The sequence below is a fragment of the Hyla sarda genome, chromosome 6, assembly GCF_029499605.1.
Source record: "Hyla sarda isolate aHylSar1 chromosome 6, aHylSar1.hap1, whole genome shotgun sequence".
Classification (NCBI taxonomy): Eukaryota; Metazoa; Chordata; class Amphibia; order Anura; family Hylidae; genus Hyla; species Hyla sarda.
Genome location: NC_079194.1, coordinates 226,527,777 through 226,551,372, shown reverse-complemented (window position 1 = coordinate 226,551,372; position 23,596 = coordinate 226,527,777). Strand labels below are relative to the sequence as shown.

At 40.2% G+C, this 23,596-nt stretch overlaps 1 protein-coding gene across 2 annotated transcripts in view; it reads left to right on the top strand.

The window, feature by feature from the left end:
- The window catches only part of ELP4 (elongator acetyltransferase complex subunit 4), a 389,970-nt gene that overhangs the window by 228,934 nt on the left and 137,440 nt on the right, over nt 1-23,596 (top strand). For both annotated transcript variants that reach the window (XM_056526644.1, XM_056526645.1), the window contains exon 9: nt 6,746-6,852. In XM_056526644.1, the coding sequence (XP_056382619.1) occupies nt 6,746-6,852 (107 nt within the window). The remainder of the gene's footprint in view (nt 1-6,745; nt 6,853-23,596) is intronic.

The window sequence follows — 23,596 nt, the reverse complement described above, 5'->3', positions numbered from 1 at the left end:
ACACCTGTTATTGCTCGATCTCAGGAGAAGGGGGGTTCATCATTGGGAGAAGAGAGTTGCAGGTTGCCCTTGAGTCAGCAAGGCGGTAGCACGGTTGGCAGTCAGCGTGGTGTGGCAGTAGTGGAAATTCTGGAGCCAAACGTGTCCGGGGGAGACCACCTGCTTCGCGGCAGCTTACCTTTTTTGGGAGTTAGCGGGTTACCAACATCGGTCGATGAAAGATAGAGACGCTAATCCGTTCAGTGGAGCGCGCCTGCGGCCCCGGAAATCTGAGGGCATAACACACCGGGTATTGCTCGATCTTGCAATTGATCGTACAGAGGTAGGGGGTTATTAAAGCCTCTTGGGTACTGCTGAGGCCTACTCCTGACTGCTCCTGGTGTAATGTATGGGGTAATTAAACACTCTTGGGTAGTGTTTTTTTTTAAATTTACTGATAATTTTATCGGTAATAAAATTGAATTTTCCAGAATGCTAATCGTTACACAACAGAACGCTTGTTGCGTGTGATTTTTTTAATGAAAATAAAAAAATAAATAAAAAATACGGACAGGGATTAACTCTGCTTCATCATTTTGGGCGAAAAAAGTCCTCTGGTGATCTGATCTTTTGGAGACAGATGCGCTTACACACATATTGAATTAGTTTTTGTAAAAAAAAAATTCAAACATTGTGTGGTTTATTGTTTTTGAGAAGAATGTATTTGGGTGGTCCACTGTCCTGCATTATAGAGTCTTGTGAACTGTTGGATATGTGCTTGTTCTTACACAAAGGTATTTCTTTAAAAAATTTCTAAAATTTTGTTGTTTTTGGAGGGGATTGTGAAGCCCGGGTGTGTACTGGTGCATCAGCCAACTCCAGGCTGTGTCCTTCAGGCAATATATGGGTTCCTGATGCCGCAGAGGTGGGGCTTGGGTCTGGAAATTTCTAATTTTAGGATAGCGGGTGCTACCTATGAGAAATCTTTGTCAAAAATTTCATATATTGTGTTGTTTTTTGGGGGGGGGGATTGTGGAGCCCTGGTGTGTAGTGTACTAGTGCATCAGCCAACTCCACGCTGTGCCATTCAGCCACTAAATGGTCTCCTCTTGCTGCCAACATGTCCACGCTGTGTCATTCAGCCACTATATGGTGTCCTCATGCTGCCAACACCTCCACGCTGTGCCATTCAGCCACTATATGGTGTCCTCATGCTGCCAACACCTCCACGCTGTGTCATTCAATCACTATATGGTCTCCTGACACTGATGCCACCAGCCGGCTCTGTAATTGTGCTGCTGTGCGGCAGTGATTCTAAGAGCGATGCCGGTAATCTGCATGCTATTCTGAATAACAGTATTATTTCACTACCCCAGCACACTCCATATGCGTTTTAGGACACAGCAAAGTGTTCTATACTCCTATAGAGGCTGTATGTAGGCTAGAAATAGCCTTTTTTAATATTGATTCTCCGCGAACAAATTCGGGTCGAAACAAACTTTTCGGGAAAATTCGGCGAATCGGCCAAATCGAATTTTGGAAAGTTCGCTCATGTCTAGATCTGATATTGATGGTCTCTCCTAAGGACTGGCCACTAGAGTACCACATACTGGCTTTGCTTAGTAGACTGGGATAGGGTCAACAGAGTTATCTCATTACTATTTTTAGGCAGGAGATTCAGTTGTAGCTCTGTTGTACAGCTAGGGGCATGAATAAGTTATAGAGGGTCACATTGTATTTGTTTAGCGGGTCACAGTTACATTGTTATAATGTTTTATGTTGAGGCCACAATTTTACATGTAGCCAATGTAAAATGCTTAAAGTACAGTCACATTCTATTATGTTTATACGCACAATTTTGGGTTACATACATGTTAGCATTTTATTTCTTGGGGGGGGGGGGGGGGGGGGGGTTGTTTAAGAGGGAGCCTCCATACACATTAGTCAGCTGTATGATCAAAAACAAAGGTATACACACCCATCAGTGGGGAAAAATGTAAAGAAATAAAATGGAACAATTAATTTTTTTTAATTTTTGTGTATTAAAGAGAAACTGACTGTTTGGCAGATGTAGAGTTTTGTTGGTAAATACCTTTATTATTTCTTGACATTTTTTTTCATCACTGATGGGTGAATACCTTTTTTTTTTTTTTTTGATCATGCAGCTGACTATATAATGTGTATGGAGGCTCCCTGACTACTTCCTGAAAGGCAATGTTGGAAGACAGAAGGATCAGGCATGTTGAATTTTGAAGCCTGATCCTTTTGTTCTTTCTAAGATAAACTGCTGTCAGATAAATCATGCAGCAGCTGACAACTCATGCATGGACCTCCAAGCCTGAGGGACGTGGGACGAATAGTTGTTAGCCAAGCCGCACTAGCTATCGCAGGTGTATGGGCACTGAGATTTATTTTTAAAAATATGTTACAAATGGAAGGCCAATTTGATTTTAGATGTATTTATTACTGTATATTTTTTAAGGCATTTTATAAATCAGCTTATGATGATCTCTTCTAGACTTACCTAACCTGAGCTGTGTCTGCGTTAATATTCTTGCCATTTTCAGCTTCCCATGTAAAATGAATTAATATTGCTCCTCCTGTGACAGACATGTGGCTGCGCTCCAGAATGTTTTTATTTGTTATTTCAGTGGTCTACAGAGCTTTCATTCCCCAAACAAAAATACAATATGTCTACCAGCGACTCCTTTATATCATGTATTGTGGAAGCTGCAGAAATTTGACTCCATGCCAATTTCCAGATCTGGCATTCCCAGTCTGGTTGTGTAAAAATAAATAAATGCAAATGCCTAATGAATTGGGAGGGGGGCGAGAGAGCTAAAGATGGCATTTCAGGGGTGTGATATTTGGCAGTATCCTCCTAAAAGTTTGCTTTCTCTGTATGTAAATTTGTAACACTATATTTCATTGTAATAGCCTGAAATATTTATTTTCTGCTTCAGTTGGCTCATCATTTTTAAAGTACCTTTAAGTCAAAAAGTTATTAATAAAATAGCTTTGAGTTGTCTGTCAAGATGATAAAAAATATTGTCCAAATTTCAAAGGCTCTGTTCATATTAGTATAGGAGCCTCTGTTTTGCTTAGAAGAATTATACTGAATGCAGCCGTATTCTTGAATTAAAGCCCACAATATGACCCCAATGGACTGCACTGTAAGTCAGTGGGCTCTGTTGGGGGGTCAGTCAGGGGCATAACTATAGGTAGTGCAGAGGTAGCAGTGGCACTGGGGCCCCCTAAGAAACACCAATAGTATAAATGGCACATGGTAGACATGAGCCCATTTACAGATTTTGCATTGGGGCCCAGAAGCTACATGTTACGCCTCTGGGCCAGTAACACTGCGTTATGGCTTTTGTTATAAAAGCAAACCACAGTACAGTTGGGAACAGCTTTAGTTATTTGTAGTTTTGGGGAAGCTAGGCGACAACAAATATCTCAAACATCAAGTTTTCCCACAGTCCTAAATTTGGGGAACAGATTGTTAATACTATATATGGCCTTTGTGGTTGACTGTACCATATGGGGCTCTGTTGCTGTCACTCTTTCTTTGGAAGATACTGTGATTGACACTAAACAAACATTGTAGTTTACTCTGTAATACCACGCCACAGCTGCTGCACATTAGTGATCCCTCGACTTACAATGGCCTCAACATACAATATTTTCAACATATAATGGTCTCTTCTGTTCCATTGTAACTTGAAACCAGACGCAACATACAATGCTATGGGCAGTCCAGATCTGTGAAACGTGTCAATGGCTGGAAGGAAGATCTGACCAATCAGAATGGGCGTTTCACTGGTAAAACCCCTGTAATGGGTACTCTGGTGGAAAACTTTTTTTTTTTAAATCAACTGGTGCCAGAAAGTTAAACAGATTTGTAAATTACTTCTTTAAAAAAAATCTTATTAGTACTTAGTAGTTAGCTGCTGAATACTACAGAAGAAATTATTTTCTTTTTGGAACACAGTGCTCTCTGCTGACATCACGAGCACAGTGCTCTCTACTGACATCTCTGTCCATTTTAGGAACTGTCCAGAGCAGCATATGTTTGCTATGGGGATTTTCTCCTACTCTGGCCAGTTCTTAAAATGGACAGAGATGTCAGCAGAGAGCACTGTGCTCGTGAGAGAATTTCCTCTATAGTACTCAGCAGCTAATAAGTACTGGAAGGATTAAGATTTTTTAATAGAAGTAATTTACAAATCTGTTTAACTTTCTGGCACCAGTTAATTTAAACTGTACCCCTTTAAGTACATGCACTGACTTGCTGTCTGGTAGCACCCCCCACAGTACAGGGTGGTACTACATGTTCTGTACTACTCTTTACCTGAGCCCAGGTAGCTGCACCAGGTGAGGGCAGCTCAATTTTAAAATTTTTAGCACACTGTGTGTACTGTACAGGACCCTGAAGAAGCTCCTGTCCTCTACATAGGCAGTGATTACAGCTCAAGCAGATCTTTATTACTTTTATATGTAAGGATTTGCTTTATCTGTATTAATTATCTACTTAGCTTTCTTTAATCCTCACTTTTTCCTGTTTTTGGATGACATTTTGGTGGCTTCAGAACCAATTACCAGGTTTCCATAGAGTTCTGGTCTCAACATACAATGGTTTCAACATACAATGGTCGTCCCAGAACCAATTAATATTGTAACTTGAGTGACCGCTGTATTTTAAAGAGGATGAAATTGTTTAGTCAGCTTTCACTTTCTTTTTAAAAGAGGTTCTGCAGCAGCGAAGTCAGGTGCTTTGAGAAATTAACATTCCCTCTGCTGTACATTAAAAGACTTGCCATTCAGGAGTCTAGAAAAGTTGGGTAGCAACCCCTTGAGTTTTATTAGCTTGAGTTTTATTGTTTGTCAAGCAACTTTTTTAGGCTAAGTTCACATTTCTGTTATGCTCCACCCCGTTCGGATCTTTTTTTTTTAGCACCATACGGAGCCACAATGGGTCGAAGCCCAACTGACACTACAGGGTACTTACTGATGGAGCCTATTAACATGAATATGGTCCTTCAGGGATCCTGTATTTTACCGGAGTTGAGCGTAGAAAAAAAAATTACATGCTCTGTTTTTTCTCCACTCCAGTCCCGCTGTAGCCAACAGACACCCATTTTACCGAAGCCCAATGGCGACATGGACGGAACCGTAGAAAGACCTGAAGCTATTTATTCCTTATCTGTCTATTTCAGGGTTTTCCAAACAGCATGTCTCCAGCTGTTGCAAAACTACAACTCCCAGCATGCCCAGACAGCCGAAGGCTGTCTGGGCATGCTGGGAGTTGTAGTTTTGCAACAGCTGGAGACACGCTATTTGGAAAACAATAGTCTATTCCATATCTATCTGTGTATCTTTGTTATATACACATTACATAACTAGTACATAGTTTCTAACTATTATACTTATAAACCTTTACGATCAATATACTGAGATAATTATACCATATTCCACAAGTGAAGTTAAAAAAAAAAAAAAAAAAAAAGTTTTTTAAAAGGGTTAACTTGTGTCCGTCGTGAAAAGAAATGAATGGCAAACGGTTGTAATTCAGGGCGGTGCTCGCTGTTTGCATAAATTACTGCCATTATTATGGATACAAATACTGTAGTCCCATGGTAACCTTGGTGAGAACCACATTCCCTTTTAGACTTCTGGCTGCAGGCTCAAAATTGGATCCGTATTTCCTGATTCGGTTAAAAAAAAAAAACACAAAAAAAAACCTGTTTAAATATTCTTCCCACAAGTAGAGGAAACTACAGACTTCAAACACTTGCAACTTTATTCAAACTTGATGTAGTTCAGTCCCGGCTCCAAATAGATGCAATATTGATCTTCTCGATATATGTATAGACTTACTTGACTAAACAAAAAAAAAAAAAATAATATACCGTATATATTTTTTTTTTGTCTCCAAACAAATCGGCACCATTGAATTGCTATGACCATTTCGTAGTTATCAGTCATGGAAAATTACCCCTGGGTTGTTTAAGAAATTATTTTCGGCAGCACAAAAAAAAAAAAAAAGCCATCCAGCGTCCTTGTCAGAAGGGATCAGCATAAATTTACGCTGACAGAATGCCAGCCTGGCAGTTTACCTATGGCATTTGAAACCCCATATACAAGAATGGAATATCAAACGCACACTTTATAAAATAAAATCAGACCAGGAGAGATGGAAGGGGGTGTTACAGTCTTTTTGCCGACCGTTTACCTTCTAAAAATAACAGTTTCTCACACCAGATAAAGCCGAACAGCAAGGTGTAAAATGAAATAGCCTTCATTAGAACTTCACTGGTTATCAGTAACCCATAAAACCATGTTGTGTTGGCTGCTTACTGGTGCAGTTAATAAAATAAAGATCACTCCACAGAGCCGTGGGCAGCTTGGAAGGCGATAGCCGTATTTGCTTACTGTAAATACAAGCAGAAAATCGCACACAAATCTGCCGTAGCTTTGACAAGTCTTAAGATCCTTCTTTACATCTGTACATCTGTACCAAAGTGCAATTAGTGTGCCTTGCACAAGGATTCCTCCATCTTATTCTGCTTCATTACTTGAGCATAATCACCCGGCTTGCTTGAGTGGTCTCAGTAGCAAGCTTCAGTCTAAATAGGGAAAGCAAGTGAATGTGTTCAAATATACCAAGATTGCCTTTTAAGACTCTAATTTATTCATTCGTAGACAGGAGTTTTGGATTTTTTTTTCTCTAATTTTGTCCCTGTTTTTTTTTTTTTTCCATCCCAAGGTTTATTTCTCGTCCACAAGATCCCTCGACTTAACAGTTTGATTTCTGATGTGTCAGACACCAAGGATCTGGCTTTTAAATTAAAAAGAAAGATGTTCAGTATTGAGGTAAGAATCTAAAGTTTTCTGTAATTTTATTTTTCATAAATCTAAACTTTTATTTTTATTTATTTTTATTTATTTTTTAATCCCTCCCCCCCCACACATTATTTTTATAAATGTCTGCTGTTATGTAAATTCACAAAAATATAAAATGGTAATATTTACGTTGTTGCTATATGCGGTTTAATCCGCTCGAGCGCACAAACTCCTAATTATGCGCAATGTCTCGACTGTTTGTCATATCCAGTCTCGGCAAATATAACGGCACGTGATACCTCAAATTAGAGAAAACACAATAAAGTCTTAAAACGTGCGGGGAAACTAGGCCAGAGACGTAATTCAATAAAATTCTATGTCTAACAATTAATTACTTGCTCTAATTTGGAAAGATGGGACGAACGGGGAAGCCTTATATATGTATGTTGTCGCCAATTATCTCTAGATATGTGCAGACGGGAAGGGGAAAAATATTCCAGCCTATTCATGAATTTAGTTTATAACAGTAAAAAAAAAATATCCCCTCCCCCTATGATATATTTCTAGGGTTCAAGATTTTTTTTTTTTTTTTTTTTTTTTTTTTATATGTATAGGTGCCATGTTGCTTACTCTCCAGACAAAGCCTTTACATGACTTACCAATCCCATTTTTACTATTTTGGGAAATTAAAAAAACGTTTAAGCAAGCCACTTGTACCTACAAGGGATATTCCCATCCCAGCTTGTTATCCCCTAGCGAGAGGATAGGGGATAACAAGCTGATTGGTGGGGGCTAAACTAAAAAATGGCAGCCCTCATAGCAGTTGTATGAAGTAGTGGCTGCTGACAGTTATGTCACAGTTTTCAGGACGGATTGTGGTCCCAGAGGTTTTATCCCCATCTATCAACTTATTATGAAGCTGAGATTTGAATACCACTTTAACTCCCTTAAACCATAAAACTAAATGTTATCACCAATGGTTCACCATGAAGTCTGGCACAGCTTTGGTCTCTGTGACATCACCTTTTAGTGACTATTTTGTCCCTTGCTTGACCCTGCTCTGTCTTTAACTGGTTACTTTCATTGGGCAACTTAAGGGTCTTTTTTCACTTTCTTTTTCTTCTCAGTTGCAAGTGGGACCCTGCTATAAATCAGCCAGGAAAGTGCTAGTCATTGACAAATTAAGATGCCCTCCCCCTAGGTAATGCTTATCAGGGGGTTTAATGATCTCCTTATATTGGGAGTAGTTAATAGTTAATCAGGCTGCCTGTCCTTCAAGCAGGTCATCTCAGTATGGGTGCTGGAGGGTCCTATACCAGACACTCCCTTAGAAGCCACTTAAAACCAATTGAAACAAAGGCTCGCATTTTCTTTGTGCCCACTGTTTCCTCTGAAACAAAGAGGAAATGAGTTGATTTTCTTGTCTATATTTTTATTTTCTACTTTGATTTGTTAATGCTCCAGTAACATTTACATAGCAGGAAAAAATAAAGGAGGACACAGAGACCTCAGGCTTTGTAGTTAATGTCCACAAGGGCGATAATTCAATGTCCAAGCAAGCTCAGAGGTTTGGTTATGATGAATATTGAACTAGTGAACTGCATATAGTTAGATATTCGTAAGAAGGGAGACATGGTGCATTGGGAGGTCCAGAACAGATCTAAGGTGCTTCTTCATCTATTCCACCATAGAGTCCGACATTTCTACAGCGTGAATCGGAGTGTGATAAAGGCAAACAAAAAGTTGCACTATATGGTAGTATAAATAAAGAAGCACTGTAGATTTTACCTGGACCTCCAACTGTGCTGTGATCTCTCTTCCTACTGATGAGTATTGTGTCTGGACTGGCACCCCAACTGAATTGGCCTTCTGGTACCAAAGATTAGTATTGTAGACACTGAAAAGACATATATAGAACTTTTCCATTCCCATGCCTAAAACGTCTATATAAAACAAAAGTTGGACATATATTTATATATATATATATATATATATATATATATATATGTTGGATAAAAGACAAACTTTCTGATTTCAAAGGAATTGTCCTGCAACCTAATGTGTGTAAGGGCATATCTCACTCCATAGCAGCCTAGCTTGATGAAGGGGGGATTAACTGAAATCTTGCCATACTGCACAGTGGTGTTTGTTTTTGTTTTTTTGTGCATGAAAAAATAAAATAAAACTTCTACTATTATGCTCACACTAACTTTTTCTTCTGTATGTTACCATTGGTGAATTGGAGGTTAGCCGTCTGTGTCTGGTGCTGATACTGATAATCTGAGATTGGCACTATATAGTGTCGTTATCCTTGCGGAGTATGATTCTAAGTATAGAAGGTGCTCACCTTATTGTGTTGCGCAAACAGGCACAACATTATAGCTTTTATCATAGACCTGGGAGCTGCTGGCCATCATCTGTCCGGCCAGGTCAGTCAGGGAGTGTTGGGCCTGATGAAGGGAGGAGTACGTACAGAAACGTATTGTCCCTACTTCTATTCCGTAATAAACACCCTTATTTCTTCACCATCTCTGATGCACCTTGCCAAGGTGGATCTCAAGGTGGAATATCTGCAAGGAACACCCTGCTAATCTTCTTACTCAATGGTACCAGTTCTGCATAATACCTCAGTACCATGTAACACCTTCTTGTTATTAGTTGCCTTCTCTTATAAGTGTCTGGCTTTAATTTCAGGTTACAAGATTTTGGTGAAACAAAAGATAAATTAATCATTTGAACATGCTTATAGCATAATGCCAGACACAAGGAGCAGAAGATGTGATCCTTTTTGGTCAACTAGGATCACGTCTGACAGCAAAAACATAAAAATATCAAAATATCGGACACTTAACCCAATGTAACAGTCCTTGTAGATCTGACATGACTTGGATCTCTTATCACACTTGACATGTTGATAATCTTGATGAAAGAGAACTGCCCTTCAGATGGGATCCATAAAACGTGGCATTAAAAGTGATCCTGATTCAAGACAGAAGATAGCACTCACCATGTAGCAGGAATTATTTAATCGTTAGCTTTGATACATAATGCGTACGCCACCCTCTGTCTGTTCCACCTGTGTGTTATGTATCGCAACTGAAGATTAAAGAATTCCTGCTACATGGCGAGTGCCGTCTTCTGTCTTGAACCAATATCTGTCTGCCCTTTATTTTCCGGGTAAGTAGTAAAGGTAGATATGTAATCACTAGGCACTGCTAGCCTTGCTATCAGTCGTGGAGCATCAGATGGACGCTTGTCAAGGAGTGGGGTGCTATTCTTGGAAAGGCAGCTTCAAAAATAGAAAAGTGCATAAAGAATATGATAGAATGCACTCACCACACTGGTATAATAGCTGGTCATCGGTTGGAATCTTTATTCAATCTGGAATAGCGAGGTACACAGCTAATCAAGCTATACAGGCAGCGGGGACACGGGTGCTCGTGCAGGGGAGGATAACAGACAACAGACTGTTTCTCGTCTCACGGATGCCTCTTCCTTTATTTTCTGGCACTGAGCGCCAACACTGGCAGGACAGTTGCGCTATCGGCATGGTATCCCTCACACATCATAGAGCATGGCTATAGTGTGTTTCACAATTATTTCAGCAGTGCCGGTGAACTAGTTTGTTTGGATTAAAAGTGATCCACTAGCTCGACTAAATCATCTGGATTCTCACTAGTAGTCATAAGCCCATATAACAGTTCTTAGACCAGATGCCAAAATGCCTATTGTCTTTTAAAGGGGTACTCCGCCCCTAGACATCTTATCCCCTATCCAAAGGATAGATAAGATGTCTGATCGCGGGGGTCCCCAATTACAACACGATACTCTGGCCCCTGTACCCCTCGTCATCAGTCACGGAGTGAAGTTCGTTCCATGCAGCAGATGACACAGGGTGCTGCAGGAGAGATCGCCTTGGTTCCCAACGGCGGGACCCCCGCCATCAGACATCGTATCCCCTATCCTTTACATAAGGGATAAGCTGTCTAGGGGCGGAGTACCCCTTTAAGTACCATTTCTTGCATCTGTCTTCTGGTGTACCCCTTTAACTCTTAGGAACCACTAAAGGGATACCCCGGAGAAAAAAAGCTAGAATAACTAACACTTTTGCATGCAGATGGCAAACTAGATTAATCCTATTCAAAGATGCTTTCTTTAAGGTACTGATGATGTAAAGGTTCTGTGGGAGTAAACAAAAAAGGGGAATCACTTCTTTACGTTAATTCTTCCAATGGGCACTGTCCTATCCAGTGTTATTGTCTACTATACATTCAACTTTAGCTACATTTACATAGAAAGCTTTTATTCATTGTTTTTTTAAAGTCCAGATTTTAAATTTTGCTAGTACATTTTCTCATTTCAGGCTTTTTTTTTGGGGGGGGGGGGGGGGATGGGGGGAGGGGTTCTTACATTTGGCTTCTGTGATTTTGAGGAATAGTGGAAGCCAAAGAAAAACACCCTTAAGGGAAAGTATAACAGCAAGAGTTTACTAAAAAGAAAAATGCATGTGTACATCCAACAGAAAGGTTTTAATTGCCACCTCATCTTGTCTTCTTGAATGGCTCACTGTCACCATAGCCACCACCTCAATACTGTGCCATAGGAATGTCTCTGCTGTGCCTTCAAAAAGAACGTCCCATTGACAAATGTTGGCTTTGATAGTGATCTTGTTTCAAGTTCTTTTTTTTTTGTCTGTTTTTTTTGTCAAGTTTGCCAGACACTTCATATATAATAACAGAATATTATATTTATTATGAATACTTTTCCTATCTAATACGGCCAAAGACATTTTTTAACCTAATGGCTTCTATTTAGAGAATCAAGGTTTAGGTGGGTTGGATTCTAACTCTCCAATTCTTTGCCCTCTACCCTATAAGATAAAGGAAACCCCTTGTATCTGGCAGCCACTTGTCTCCATCCCTTCATAAAAATAAGGCCATATTCCACATTTAAAAATTCCCCAATGACATTTTACTTAATTATAATCTAAATTCTATTTTCCCATGGGAACATAAATCTGGCAACATTTTACTTTACCTGCCAGTACCTACAAATTATGGGGGAAAGTTATCAACCACTTTACAGATTTTTTTATTGCTGTGTTTTTGGCTTGCGTGTGTCGAATTTATCAAAATGGCGCACAGACTGATACATTTTGCACGAATGAAAAACCACCTCAGAAGTTGCTGTAGGATATCACTTTTCTAAGGCAAGGTAGAAATGGTATGAATTTGTGTGTGTGTTTTTTTATGTTTGCACATTATTTTTGCGCCTTTAAAAAAAAAAAAAAAGATGCAGTTAATAAGTCTCATCCACTGCATGGTCAAGAATGAAGCACTGCATTTCACAGTCCCTTTGGCCAAAGTTGTCTATTTTAAAGGGTGCAAACGTTTTGTGCAAATACTCTCTGCACAAAATAAATGCGCCAATTTACAGCCAAAAAAGTGTCAGGAATGCTTTGATAAATCTCCCCCAATGTGTTCTAAATGTTCTCACATCATATTCTAATGAGACAAGATGAGTCTACTACACGCTATTTAGCTGACATTGGTCCTACATGTTCGTGATCATCCCGATTGGTTGCTCCTACTCTGGTCTCCAACAGCTCTGAGTGTATGTGCATTGCACTATAAAGCTGCAGACAGTACACCTTGCTTCACTACTGTTACTATACTAGACTAGGTAAACTGTCTTCATCTTTATCATCACAATGCACATGTGCCCAGAGCCACTGGGGATTATTAATTGTTTCTAAGGTGCATAATATTAACCCTAAAGAGGACTTGGGATCTTGTCTAGAAACATACTCATCAATTAATATAGAGCCTCTTTGCGCCAATGCTTGTTTTTTTTCAGCACCCAACTATGCCCATAAGGGCCTTGATAGACTAGAGCACAGTCATCAGAACTAAGCAGTGGTTACTACCCCCTTGGCTATGTAAGCCCTCAAAAGCATATCAAAACAAAACTTATAGCTAGGTAATGGAAGGGTTTCAACAAAAACAGGAACATTGGAATCTTTGAAGTAATATGTCCACATGGATCATGGCGGAGCAAGTTTTTTTTCAAATGCAAAAAGAAGCACATACGTGAACTCACCGCAAAGCAGGGACAATCGAGCCTGGAGGTCCGGTGGCTGTGACGGGATGCCGGGTCTCGGCGCTGGTGTGTGGCGCTCAGAGGCTACGCCGGCTGTTTCGCAAACTAGTGCGTGCTTCTTCCGGCCTCTAAAGAGGCCAGAAGAAGCACACACTAGTTTGCGAAACAGCCGGCGTAGCCTCTGAGCGCCACACACCAGCGCAGACGCTGAGACCCGGCATCCCGTCACAGCCGCCTGACCTCCAGACTCGATTGTCCCTGCTTTGCGGTGAGTGCACGTATGTGCTTCTTTTTGCATTCAAATTGTATACTTTACACTGTTGTACGTGCACCCCGCAGGAGACCTTGTCAGAGGTCACTGAGGACTGCTTCATACATATGTTAAGCTGATACTGCTCTTATGAGTGTCCTCCCTCCCCCTCTTTTTTGCTTTTGTGCAAGTTTAAAATTTTTTTTTTTTTTTTGTTAAGGCCACCGATCCTCTTTAAAGGGGTTATTTTGAATTAGAAAAACAGCTAGAAAAAAAAAAAACACCTCACCTGCACTCAGGTTGTATGTGGTATTACAGCTCTGTTTCATTGGAGTGAATGAAGCCAAGTTGTAATACCACACACAACCTGAGGACAGGGGTTTTGCTGTTTTCAGAAGAAATTAGCTCTGTTTTTCTATTCCTGGATAACCCCTTTAAGAATGAATAGACAGGCAGGATTGATATATCCAGCTTTGAGATGCCAAACCCGAACTGCATAAAGACATGCCAGTGGTGTCAAGCCTAGTAACAGGTTTCCGAACACAGTCCTATAGATTTATCATTAATTCTTGTTGCCGCAATATTCTTTTATGAGCCCTTTATGCAGATTCAGTTGTGAGGGAAGATAGAAATTGTACATATATACTTTGTGCACATATGATAATTGAATAAAGAATAAAGCCTTTAAAAGGGTAAAGTGAAGTTCGGCTGTCTAATCCTATTTCTTCCCCCTTTTGGAATCTTAATTAGAAGGAGATAAAAACCATCATTTGACTAAATTATTGTCTTGAATCTTGTAGCAAAAAGTATAATCCGCAATTGGGCCAATTAGTTAAGCCCATGGTTAGCACTGCTGAGGCAGGCAACGTGATTAGATGTGACATCAGTCTAGTTCCCACTGTAGTTATGCCAGGTATGGTGGTCAGACTTCAAAGGGCTTGAGGCATCAGCAGGGCAAGGTTTGTAGGCCAGCTTAGGTCCGGTCGTTAATCTCCTTGCTAAAACCACAGCAGCCCTCGCACAAAACAAGCTTACACGACACAATCATGCGGTATTAAAGTTTGGGTTGAGTCATGCCAATTTGCCTTTGATTTTCTGATGATTGACTAAAAGATGGCTACATGACCAGACACTTGCTAAAACTTCCCTGGTTAGGTAACTTTTCCAAGTATGTCAAATATGTTAGAGATTTCCCAGCTAAATGATAAACAGCGCAGCAAGATCTCACTCATCATCTGCTTTAGAATCTGCGTACAGGGCAAACAGTCAAAGCCAAATTCACATTGACCTTTGTACTCTTTAAAAGTAAAAATGATGTGACTTGGTGATGGGATTTTTTATCTAAAATTTACAAAACTAAGGATTGGCGTAGTGCAGTGATCTGTCTTTGTGACACTGTCAAGGACTTCCATCTTCTCCCATGTTTGACCAGTTGTAATAGGATATGACAAATTCTACTCAATAAATCGAGGGGAAGAAGAAAATAATTCTACTGGGTCAACTGACCTTTATGTTTAGTGACATGAAATGACTCGATGGCTATGGTTTTAGCAAGGTTTTCCTCTCCTGCCACCACTGTGGAGATTTGACCCTTTTCTAGAAGAACTTGGAAGCTTGATATCTAAGCAACGTCATATTTCTGTGTATGCGGCTATCCCTATATTCACAGTAGTGTTAGGATACATTCACACATCAAAATTTCCGCTTGGGAAAATCCAAACAGATTCCGCACACAGATTCCGCATCAAGTTAAAGCCCAATAGACTTCAATGGGATTGAACACTGCCATTCACAGTTCAGAATTTCATCATGTGAAATCTGCACCGATTCCACATGAAATCCGCACAATCCAGAAACCACCCAAATGAATGCACATACGGAATTGGTGCGGAAATTCTGCCCTGTGAATATACCCTTAGTGTCAGGTTCACAGACCTACTTTGTCCAGTACATGGGGCAATACAGCGCTCTGCCAAGAGTCAGATACATAAACTTCTGTATGTTAAAGGACCATTGGCGTAGGAGCACTCTTTTTATGGCCTGTTTTTTATGGGGAACCCTCACCTCATCACATTGGGCCTAAGGGATAAGGTTTGTTTGATTCCTGTGTTCTGCTAAGATTATACATTCCTGCTTCTTCTTTATTAAAGGGGTACTCCGGTGAAAAACTTTTTTTTTTTTTTTTAAATCAACTGGTGCCAGAAAGTTAAAAAGATTTGAAAATTACTTCTATAAAAAATCTTAATCCTTCCTGTATTTATTAGCTGCTGAATACTACAGCAGAAATTATTTTCTTTTTGAAACACAGAGCTGTCTGCTGACATCATAACCACAGTGCTCTCTGCTGACATCTCTGTCCATTTTATGAACTGTCCAGAACAGCATATGTTTGCTATGGGGATTTCCTTTTACCCTGGACAGTTCCTAAAAATGGACAGAGATGTCAGTAGAGAGCACTGTGCTCGTGATGTCAGCAGACAGCTCTGTGTTTCAAACGGAAAATAATTTCCAATGTAGTATTCAGCAGCTAGTAAGTACAGGAAGGATTAAGATTTTTTAATAGAAGTCATTTACAAATCTGTTTAACTTTCTCGCACCAGTTGATTTAAAAAAAAAAGTTTTTTCACCGGAGTACCCCTTTAACTTAATTTCATTGTTTGCCACCTGTTTGGCCAAAAATCACCTACCATGACTCCTATTCAGTCTGACAAAAATTTTGTCTACAGCGTTTGTGCCATGACTTGTAATGTTGCTAACAGATACTATTCCAGGGGACAAAATCCTTTGGACTTTTCCCCTCAGTTTTAGCTCAGTGGCAAATCCATAGCAACCTATTGGGTCCTGGGGGATCTCCTGTTGGGCTTGTTACAGTTAGGAACTTAAAGGAGTAGTCCAGTGGTGATTCAGTGGTGAGCAACTTATCCCCTATCCTAAGGATAGGGGATAAGTTGCAGATCGCAGGGGGTCCGACTGCTGGGGCCCCCTGCGATCTCCTGTACGGAGCCCCGACAGCCCGCGGGAAGGGGGCGTCTCGACCTCCGCACGAGGCGGCGGCCGACACGCCCCCTCAATACAACTCTATGGCAGAGCCGAAGCGCTGCCTTCGGCAATCTCCGGCTCTGCCATAGAGATGTATTGAGGGGGCGTGTCGGCCACCGCCTCGTGCGGGGGTCGACACCCGCTATCTCGGCGGAGAGCCGGGGCCCCGTACAGAGAGATCGCAGGGGGCCCCAGCGGTCGGACCCCCCGCGATCTCAAACTTATCCCCTATCCTTAGGATAGGGGATACGTTTTTCACCACTGGACTACCCCTTTAAGCTTTGCTTCCTCATTCCAGAATCAGTGTTGTGAACTATCTGTATTAAATATCCAGGGGTCATCCAGGAAAAAACTTTTTTTTATATATCAACTGGCTCCAGAAAGTTATACGGATTTGTAAATTACTTATATTAAAAAATCTTAATCCTTTCAGTACTTATGAACTGATGAAGTTGAGTTCTTCTTTTCAGTCTAAGTGCTCTCTGATGACAGGTGTCTCGGGAACCGCCCAGTTTAGAAGCAAATCCCCATAGCAAACCTCTTCTACTCTGGGCAGTTCCCGAGACAAGCAGAGATGTCAGCAGAGAGCACTGTTGCCACACAGAAAACAACAACTCAACTTCAGCAGCTGATAATAATTGAAAGGATTAAGATTTTTTAATAGAATAAAAAATGTAATAGTAATTTACAAATCTGTTTAACTTTCTGCAGCCAGTTGATATAAAAAAAAAAGTTTTTTCCTGGAATAACCCTTTAAATTTACCAAAAGTGGGAATGTGTCAGTAATGTCCATTATAGATATATTGAATGTTTTGCCCCAATCTATAGGGCTGCTTTGCTGTATTTCCAAAATGCTTATACAGCTTAAACAATTAGAACTGATATGGTGGTGATGGGAAGCTAAGTAGGTGCTTCTGCAGGTGCACAGATATCAGATCAGCTAATACCTGTTCCCATAGACTAGATTGCCAAAAAGAACATGTTACAAAGTGTGCTCTGTTATTATTGTTTTTTTTTGTTTTTTTTTCCATTCTTATGATAAAATTATGGTAGTATAATATTTCATATACATCATTTTATGTCTGCGTACACATCATAGGCAGAAATTTATGCAAAAAAAAAATATATTTTTTTTGTTATACCTGCAAGTATTATGTTTTATTACATGTGTATATATATATATATATATATATATATATATATATATATATAATTTTTTTTTTTTTCCTCTATGTACTCATGTGATGCTCTAGTGACAGGGACATGGCTGAATGATAGAGGAAGCCCCAGGCAGCTCTGCTGTTTTTCCAAATGGGTTGATACCACCATCTTGTTGACTTTCCCTTGGGCCAAGTACTGTATGCTTATTTATTTTCCCATTTTTTTCCCCAGATCTTTTTTTGGAGTTTGAGCTGTAATTTAGACCCTTTAAATAGGGCTCTCATAATGTGTTGCTATTAATTTCTGTTATAATGAAAGCTTTTAACTGTTTGATATGACATTTTTTACTAGAAAATAGTGCCCGTTATTATGTAATTGCATTTACCTTGATTTTTAATATTGCATAGACTTAGATTAGTGTCCATCAATATTTGTTGAATTTATTGGAAACTAATATGACATGAAAAAGATTCAACCTATTTCAAGAAATCATTATCTTTTTTTTATTTTTTTTTTTTTAAAGGGGTTCTCCGGTGCTTAGACATCTTATCCCCTATCCAAAGGATAGGGGATAAGATGCCTGATCGCGGGAGTCCCGCCGCTGGGGACCCCCGTGATCTTGCACGCGGCACCCCATTTGTAATCAGTTCCCGGAGCGTGTTCGCTCCGGGACTGATTACCGGCGACTACAGGGCGGGCGGCGTGTGACGTCACGTTCCTGCCCCTGTGTGATGTCACGCCCCCGTGTGATGTCACGCTCCGCCCCTCAATGCAAGCCTACGGGAGGGGGCGTGACAGCTATCACGCCCCCTCCCGTAGGCTTGTATTGAGGGGTGGAGCGTGACATCACGCGGGGGCGTGACGTGTCACGCCGCCCGCCCTGTAGTCGCCGGTAGCCGCTGTGTGCAAGATCCCGGGGGTCCCCAGCGGCGGGACTCCTGCGATCAGGCATCTTATCCCCTATCCTTTGGATAGGGGATAAGATGTCTAAGCACCGGAGAACCCCTTTAAACATTTATCCAAAATATGAAATTTGCAAGGATATGATTTAAAAATTTGAACAGTTTGTACATGAATCACCTCAGTTTACCAGGTGTCAACCTAGATGGCATAGTGTTGGGCCTGCAACAGAAATCTACTCTTGATGCCCATAGTCTTCTGGTCTTTTATCCTGAGGACTTTGCTCTTTGAAGACCAACAGCAAACAGCTTAGGCTTCTTTCACACATGACTGTTGCTCCGTTACAAACGGACATTAATGGCTCTTTTTTTGATCCCATTCACTTGAATGGGATTCCTCTAACGTCCGTTATAAGTCCCGTTATGATAGCGGGAGAAAAAAAAGTGGCATGCACAAATTTTTCTCCCCCTATCTTCCTACCAGATGCCACCTACCTGACGAAAACGGTAGTGTGCAAAGGAGCATTAACTCCAACACAGTAAGAGCTGACTAGTGTAGCTAGAATCTCTGTTTCAATGTTAGGGTGTTGTGTTTTAGGTATAGACAAAAACAAAATGTGATCAACTCACCTGCAGATTAAAAGCAATCAGTGTGTGGACCAGACACAGGGCTATGTTGAGCTTGCAGTAGCATAACGACCAATTTTAGGTCCCATTTTCTTGGTAAAAGCTTCCTCAATTTTTCAGTTGACTTCTAAAAATCAGACATGAATAGACGTGAAGACATACAAAGCATCACTGACGCGTTTCTGCCCATCGTGCATCCCTTAGTCATAGGAGACTAGGGCTGCAAGACACCAAGAAAGCGCAGCTCACATTTGTCTGTGGTTTAGCTATGGTTCTGTCAGCACACACAGGCATCTTCTGCCACAAAGTATACGGAGCCTAAACAAAAAAAAAGAGAACAGACTTTTTTGAGATGGATGAGGCAATGCTTTGTGCATTCATGTGATATTGTAAATTGCTTAGATTCTCAGAAGAGATGACTGTGTAAGCCCTTGATGCCCATTTTTAACATTCATGGAAACCATAGTGGTCACGTTTATGTGTGTGTGCATGTGATCTTTTTTTTCTGAGGCTCCATTACCTCTGGAAGACAAAGAAGATATTACTACCTTCTGATTTCCCATTGCTGTATAAAATGTCAAATTATATTTTTAGGACTGCATTGCCCTTTTACTTTAGAGCAGCAACAAGCCGTAGATTAAGCATGGGTCATGTCTTCCCAGTGCAGGTATGGATATGATCTTTCAAAAAATACAAAACAGTTCTATTTTTCTCAGAGACTGGTAAAGAATTGTTAGAAAAAGAAAAGAAACCTAAATGCTGGAATTTTAATCTGCTCTTGGACTGTTTCTGCTTTGTCTGCATCATCCTGCTGTCTAAAAATAACATTCCCATAGCCTTGGTGTCAGAGTTGTTATAGTATGTCCCTTAATTCTCTTGAAGAAAAAAAAAAGTGGCCCATTAATTTTTTATTGAAACTGCAGTTTCAGTAACCAGCTTCAAGAGAGGTGTGTTTTTATTTATGTATCAATTTTTGATTATATATACACACACATATATGTGTGTGTGTGTATATATATATATATATATATGTGTGTGTGTGTATATATATATATATACTCTCTCCAAAGGAAACAACAACAATCGCCAGGTCCAGTATAGTAGCAAACTGATATTTATTGCATCAATAACAGCAACGTTTCGGCTAAAAGTGAGCCTTTCTCAAGCATGCTTGAGAAAGGCTCACTTTTAGCCGAAACGTTGCTGTTATTGATGCAATAAATATCAGTTTGCTACTATACTGGACCTGGCGATTGTTGCTGTTTCCTTTGGAGAGAGTGTGAAGTGTACCCACCCTTGGCGTTCGGGTGGATTACGGGCACATCCCCAGTGGTCACCCAGTGCTGGCTCCCTCTGTGTTTTTACTTGTATGTATATATATATATATATATGTACAAACAAGGGAACCTTTAGAACTCAATTTTATTAGTATTCCTTAAAATCCAACACCCTTTGTGTGATATAAAGTCCATATATAACAGCCAGTCCTTAGCTAGTGCAACTGGTCCATCAATGTAATTTCAGACCATTTGTGATCGCATCGGGCATCTCTGTTCAATATGATCCTGATGCTCTACTAGGTAAAGTGCATACATACGCGTTTCCTCAGATATGATTCCTCAGGGATCTCTTGGCATCTCCTTGTCTTTTGCGTCTTATTGCTATACCGTGTGCAGCTCTGATGCTATTCCTTGTGCAGCTCTGATGCTGGCTGTACTATATATATATATATATATATATATATATATATATATATATATATACATATATATTTATTTGCAACCCTACTCTTTATAGGAATAAAGGCATGTCATTGGTGACTTTTGTAAAGCCAAAGGTACTCCATTGTTGTGGTAAACATGATTCGGGTAAACCAGTATAACAATGTTATTGTAAATTAGTTATTATAAAATAGATATTTATGGATTTTCTTCTGTACTTAATGATTATTTAAGTTTTCTTGGACTTTAAAAAATGTCTGTGGATGCCAATTCAAGTGATCGGCAAAGGTATAGCCTTGGCCCACCAGTTACTTGCAGATTACTTTACATTTGATGTAATAAAGGGTGTGTGCTTGTGTTACAAAGATAATATGTTTATTAAAGGGGTACTTTAAATCAACTGGTGCCAGAAAGTTGAACAGATTTGTAAATTACTTCTATAAAAAAAATCTTAATCCTTCCAGTATTTATTAGCTGCTGAATACTACAGAGGAAATTATTTTCTTTTTGGAACACAGTGCTCTCTGCTGACATCTCTGTCCATATTAGGAACTGTCCAGAGCAGCATATGTTTGCTATGGGGATTTTCTCCTACTCTGGACAGTTCTTAAAATGGACAGGTGTCAGCAGAGAGCTCTGTGTTCCAAAAATAAAATAATTTCCTCTGTAGTATTCAGCAGCTAATAAGTACTGGAAAGATTAAGATTTTTTAATAGAAGTAATTTACAAATCTGTTTAACTTTCTGGCACCAGTTGATAAAAAAAAGTTTTCCACCGGAGTACCCCTTTTAAGCTTTGTTGATAGCACTGTTCCGAAACAGAGTTTGGGTACTATCATGTTTCTATTGCTTTTGATGGCAAGAATAGTGCAGAATCTATTAAATACACCATGATATCCAATGAACCCGGACTAAGACAGTGCATGTATTTATATATTATTTTTGCTGCAATTTCTTCTGTGAAGTAGTAGTACAGATTTTAATGGCACCATATATGTGAGAAAAACCTTGATCAGGCCACTGGAACTGAGCACCCTCGGACTATTAAAGGAGTACTCCAGTGCAGTAAAACTTTTCCCCTATCCAAAGGGGATAGGGGATAAGTTTTAGATTGTGATGCGCCCGACTGGTGGAACCCCGGCGATCTCTTGCACAGCACCCCGGCATTCCCCAGGAAGGGAGCATTTCGACCCCCACATGAAGCTGCCGCTGACACGCCCCCTCCATGTATCTCTGTGGGAGAGCCCCAAATGCTGTATAAAACAGGGTCAGACTAGGCATATACAGTCATGGCCGTAAATGTTGGCACCACTGAAATTTTTCTAGAAAATGAATTATTTCTCACGGAAAAGGATTGCAGTAACATATGTTTTGCTATACACATGTTTATTGCCTTTGTGTGTATTGGAACTAAACTAAAAAAGGGAGGGGAAAAAAGCTAATTGGACATAATGTCACTTCAAACTCCAAAAATGGGCTGGACAAAATTATTGGCACCCTTAACTTAATATTTGGTTGCACACCCTTTGGAAAAAATAACTGAAATTAGTCGCTTCATATAACCATCAATAAGCTTCTTACACCTCTCAGCCGGAATGTTGGACCACTCTTCCTTTGCAAACTGCTCCAGGTCTCTCTTATTGGAAGGGCGCCTTTTCCCAACAGCAATTTTAAGATCTCTCCACAGGTGTTCAATGGGATTTAGATCTAGACTTATTGCTGGCCACTTCAGAGCTCTCCAGCACTTTGTTGCCATCCATTTCTGGGTGCTTTATGAAGTGTGTTTGGGGTCATTGTCCTGCTGGAAGACCCAAGATCTCAGACGCAAACCCAGCTTTCTGACACTGGGCTGTACAGTGTGACCCAAAATCCGTTGGTAATCCTCAGATTTAATGATGACTTGTACACATTCAAGGCACCCAGTGCCAGAGGCAGCAAAACAACCCCAAATAATCATTGAACCTCCAGCATATTTCACTGTAGGTACTGTGTTCTTTTCTTTGTAGGCCTAATTCCATTTTCGGTAAACAGTAGAATCATGTGCTTTATCAAAAATCTCTATCTTGGTCTCATCTATCCACAAGACGTTTTCCCCGAAGGATTTTGGTTTACTCAAGTTCATTTTGGCAAAATGTAGTCTTGCCTTTTTAGGTCTCTGTGTCAGCAGTGGGGTCCTCCTGGGTCTCCTTCCATAGCGTTTCATTTCTTTTAAATGTCAATGGATAGTTTGCGCTGACACTGATGCTCCCTGAGCCTGCAGGACAGCTTGAATATCTTTGGCACTTGTTTGGGGCTGCTTATCCACCATCTGGACTATCCTGCATTGACACCTTTCATCAATTTTTCTCCCGTCCACGCCCAGGGAGATTAGCTACAGTGCCATGGGTTGCAAACTTCTTGATAATGTTGCACAATGTGGACAAAGGCAAATCTAGATCTCTGGAGATGGACTTGTTACCTTGAGATTGTTGATATTTTTCCACAATTTTGGTTCTCTTCTCCTCGTTCTGTTGTCCATGCTTAGTGTGGCACACACAGAGACACAATGCAAAGACTGAGGGAACTTCTCTCCTTTTTATCTGCTTTCAGGTGTGATTTTTATATTGCCCACACCTGTTACTTGCCCCAGATGAGTTTAAAAGTGCATCACATGCTTGAAACAATCTTATTTTTCCACAATTTTGAAAGGGTGCCAATAATTTTGTCCAGACCATTTTTGGAGTTTGGTGACATTATGTCCAATTTTGCTTTTTTTCCTCCCTTTTTTAGTTTAGTTCCAATACACGTAAAGGGAATAAACGTGTATAACAAAACATGTGTTACTGCAAACCTCTTCTATGAGAAATCCTTCATTTTCTTGAAAAATTTCAGGGGTGCAAACATTTACGGCCATGACTGTAGAGTAGTAAAAACAATTATCTTCCAGTTGGCCCACGCTCTGAAGCAGTAATGGCCCCCCGTAGTCTAGCAAAAGTCCAG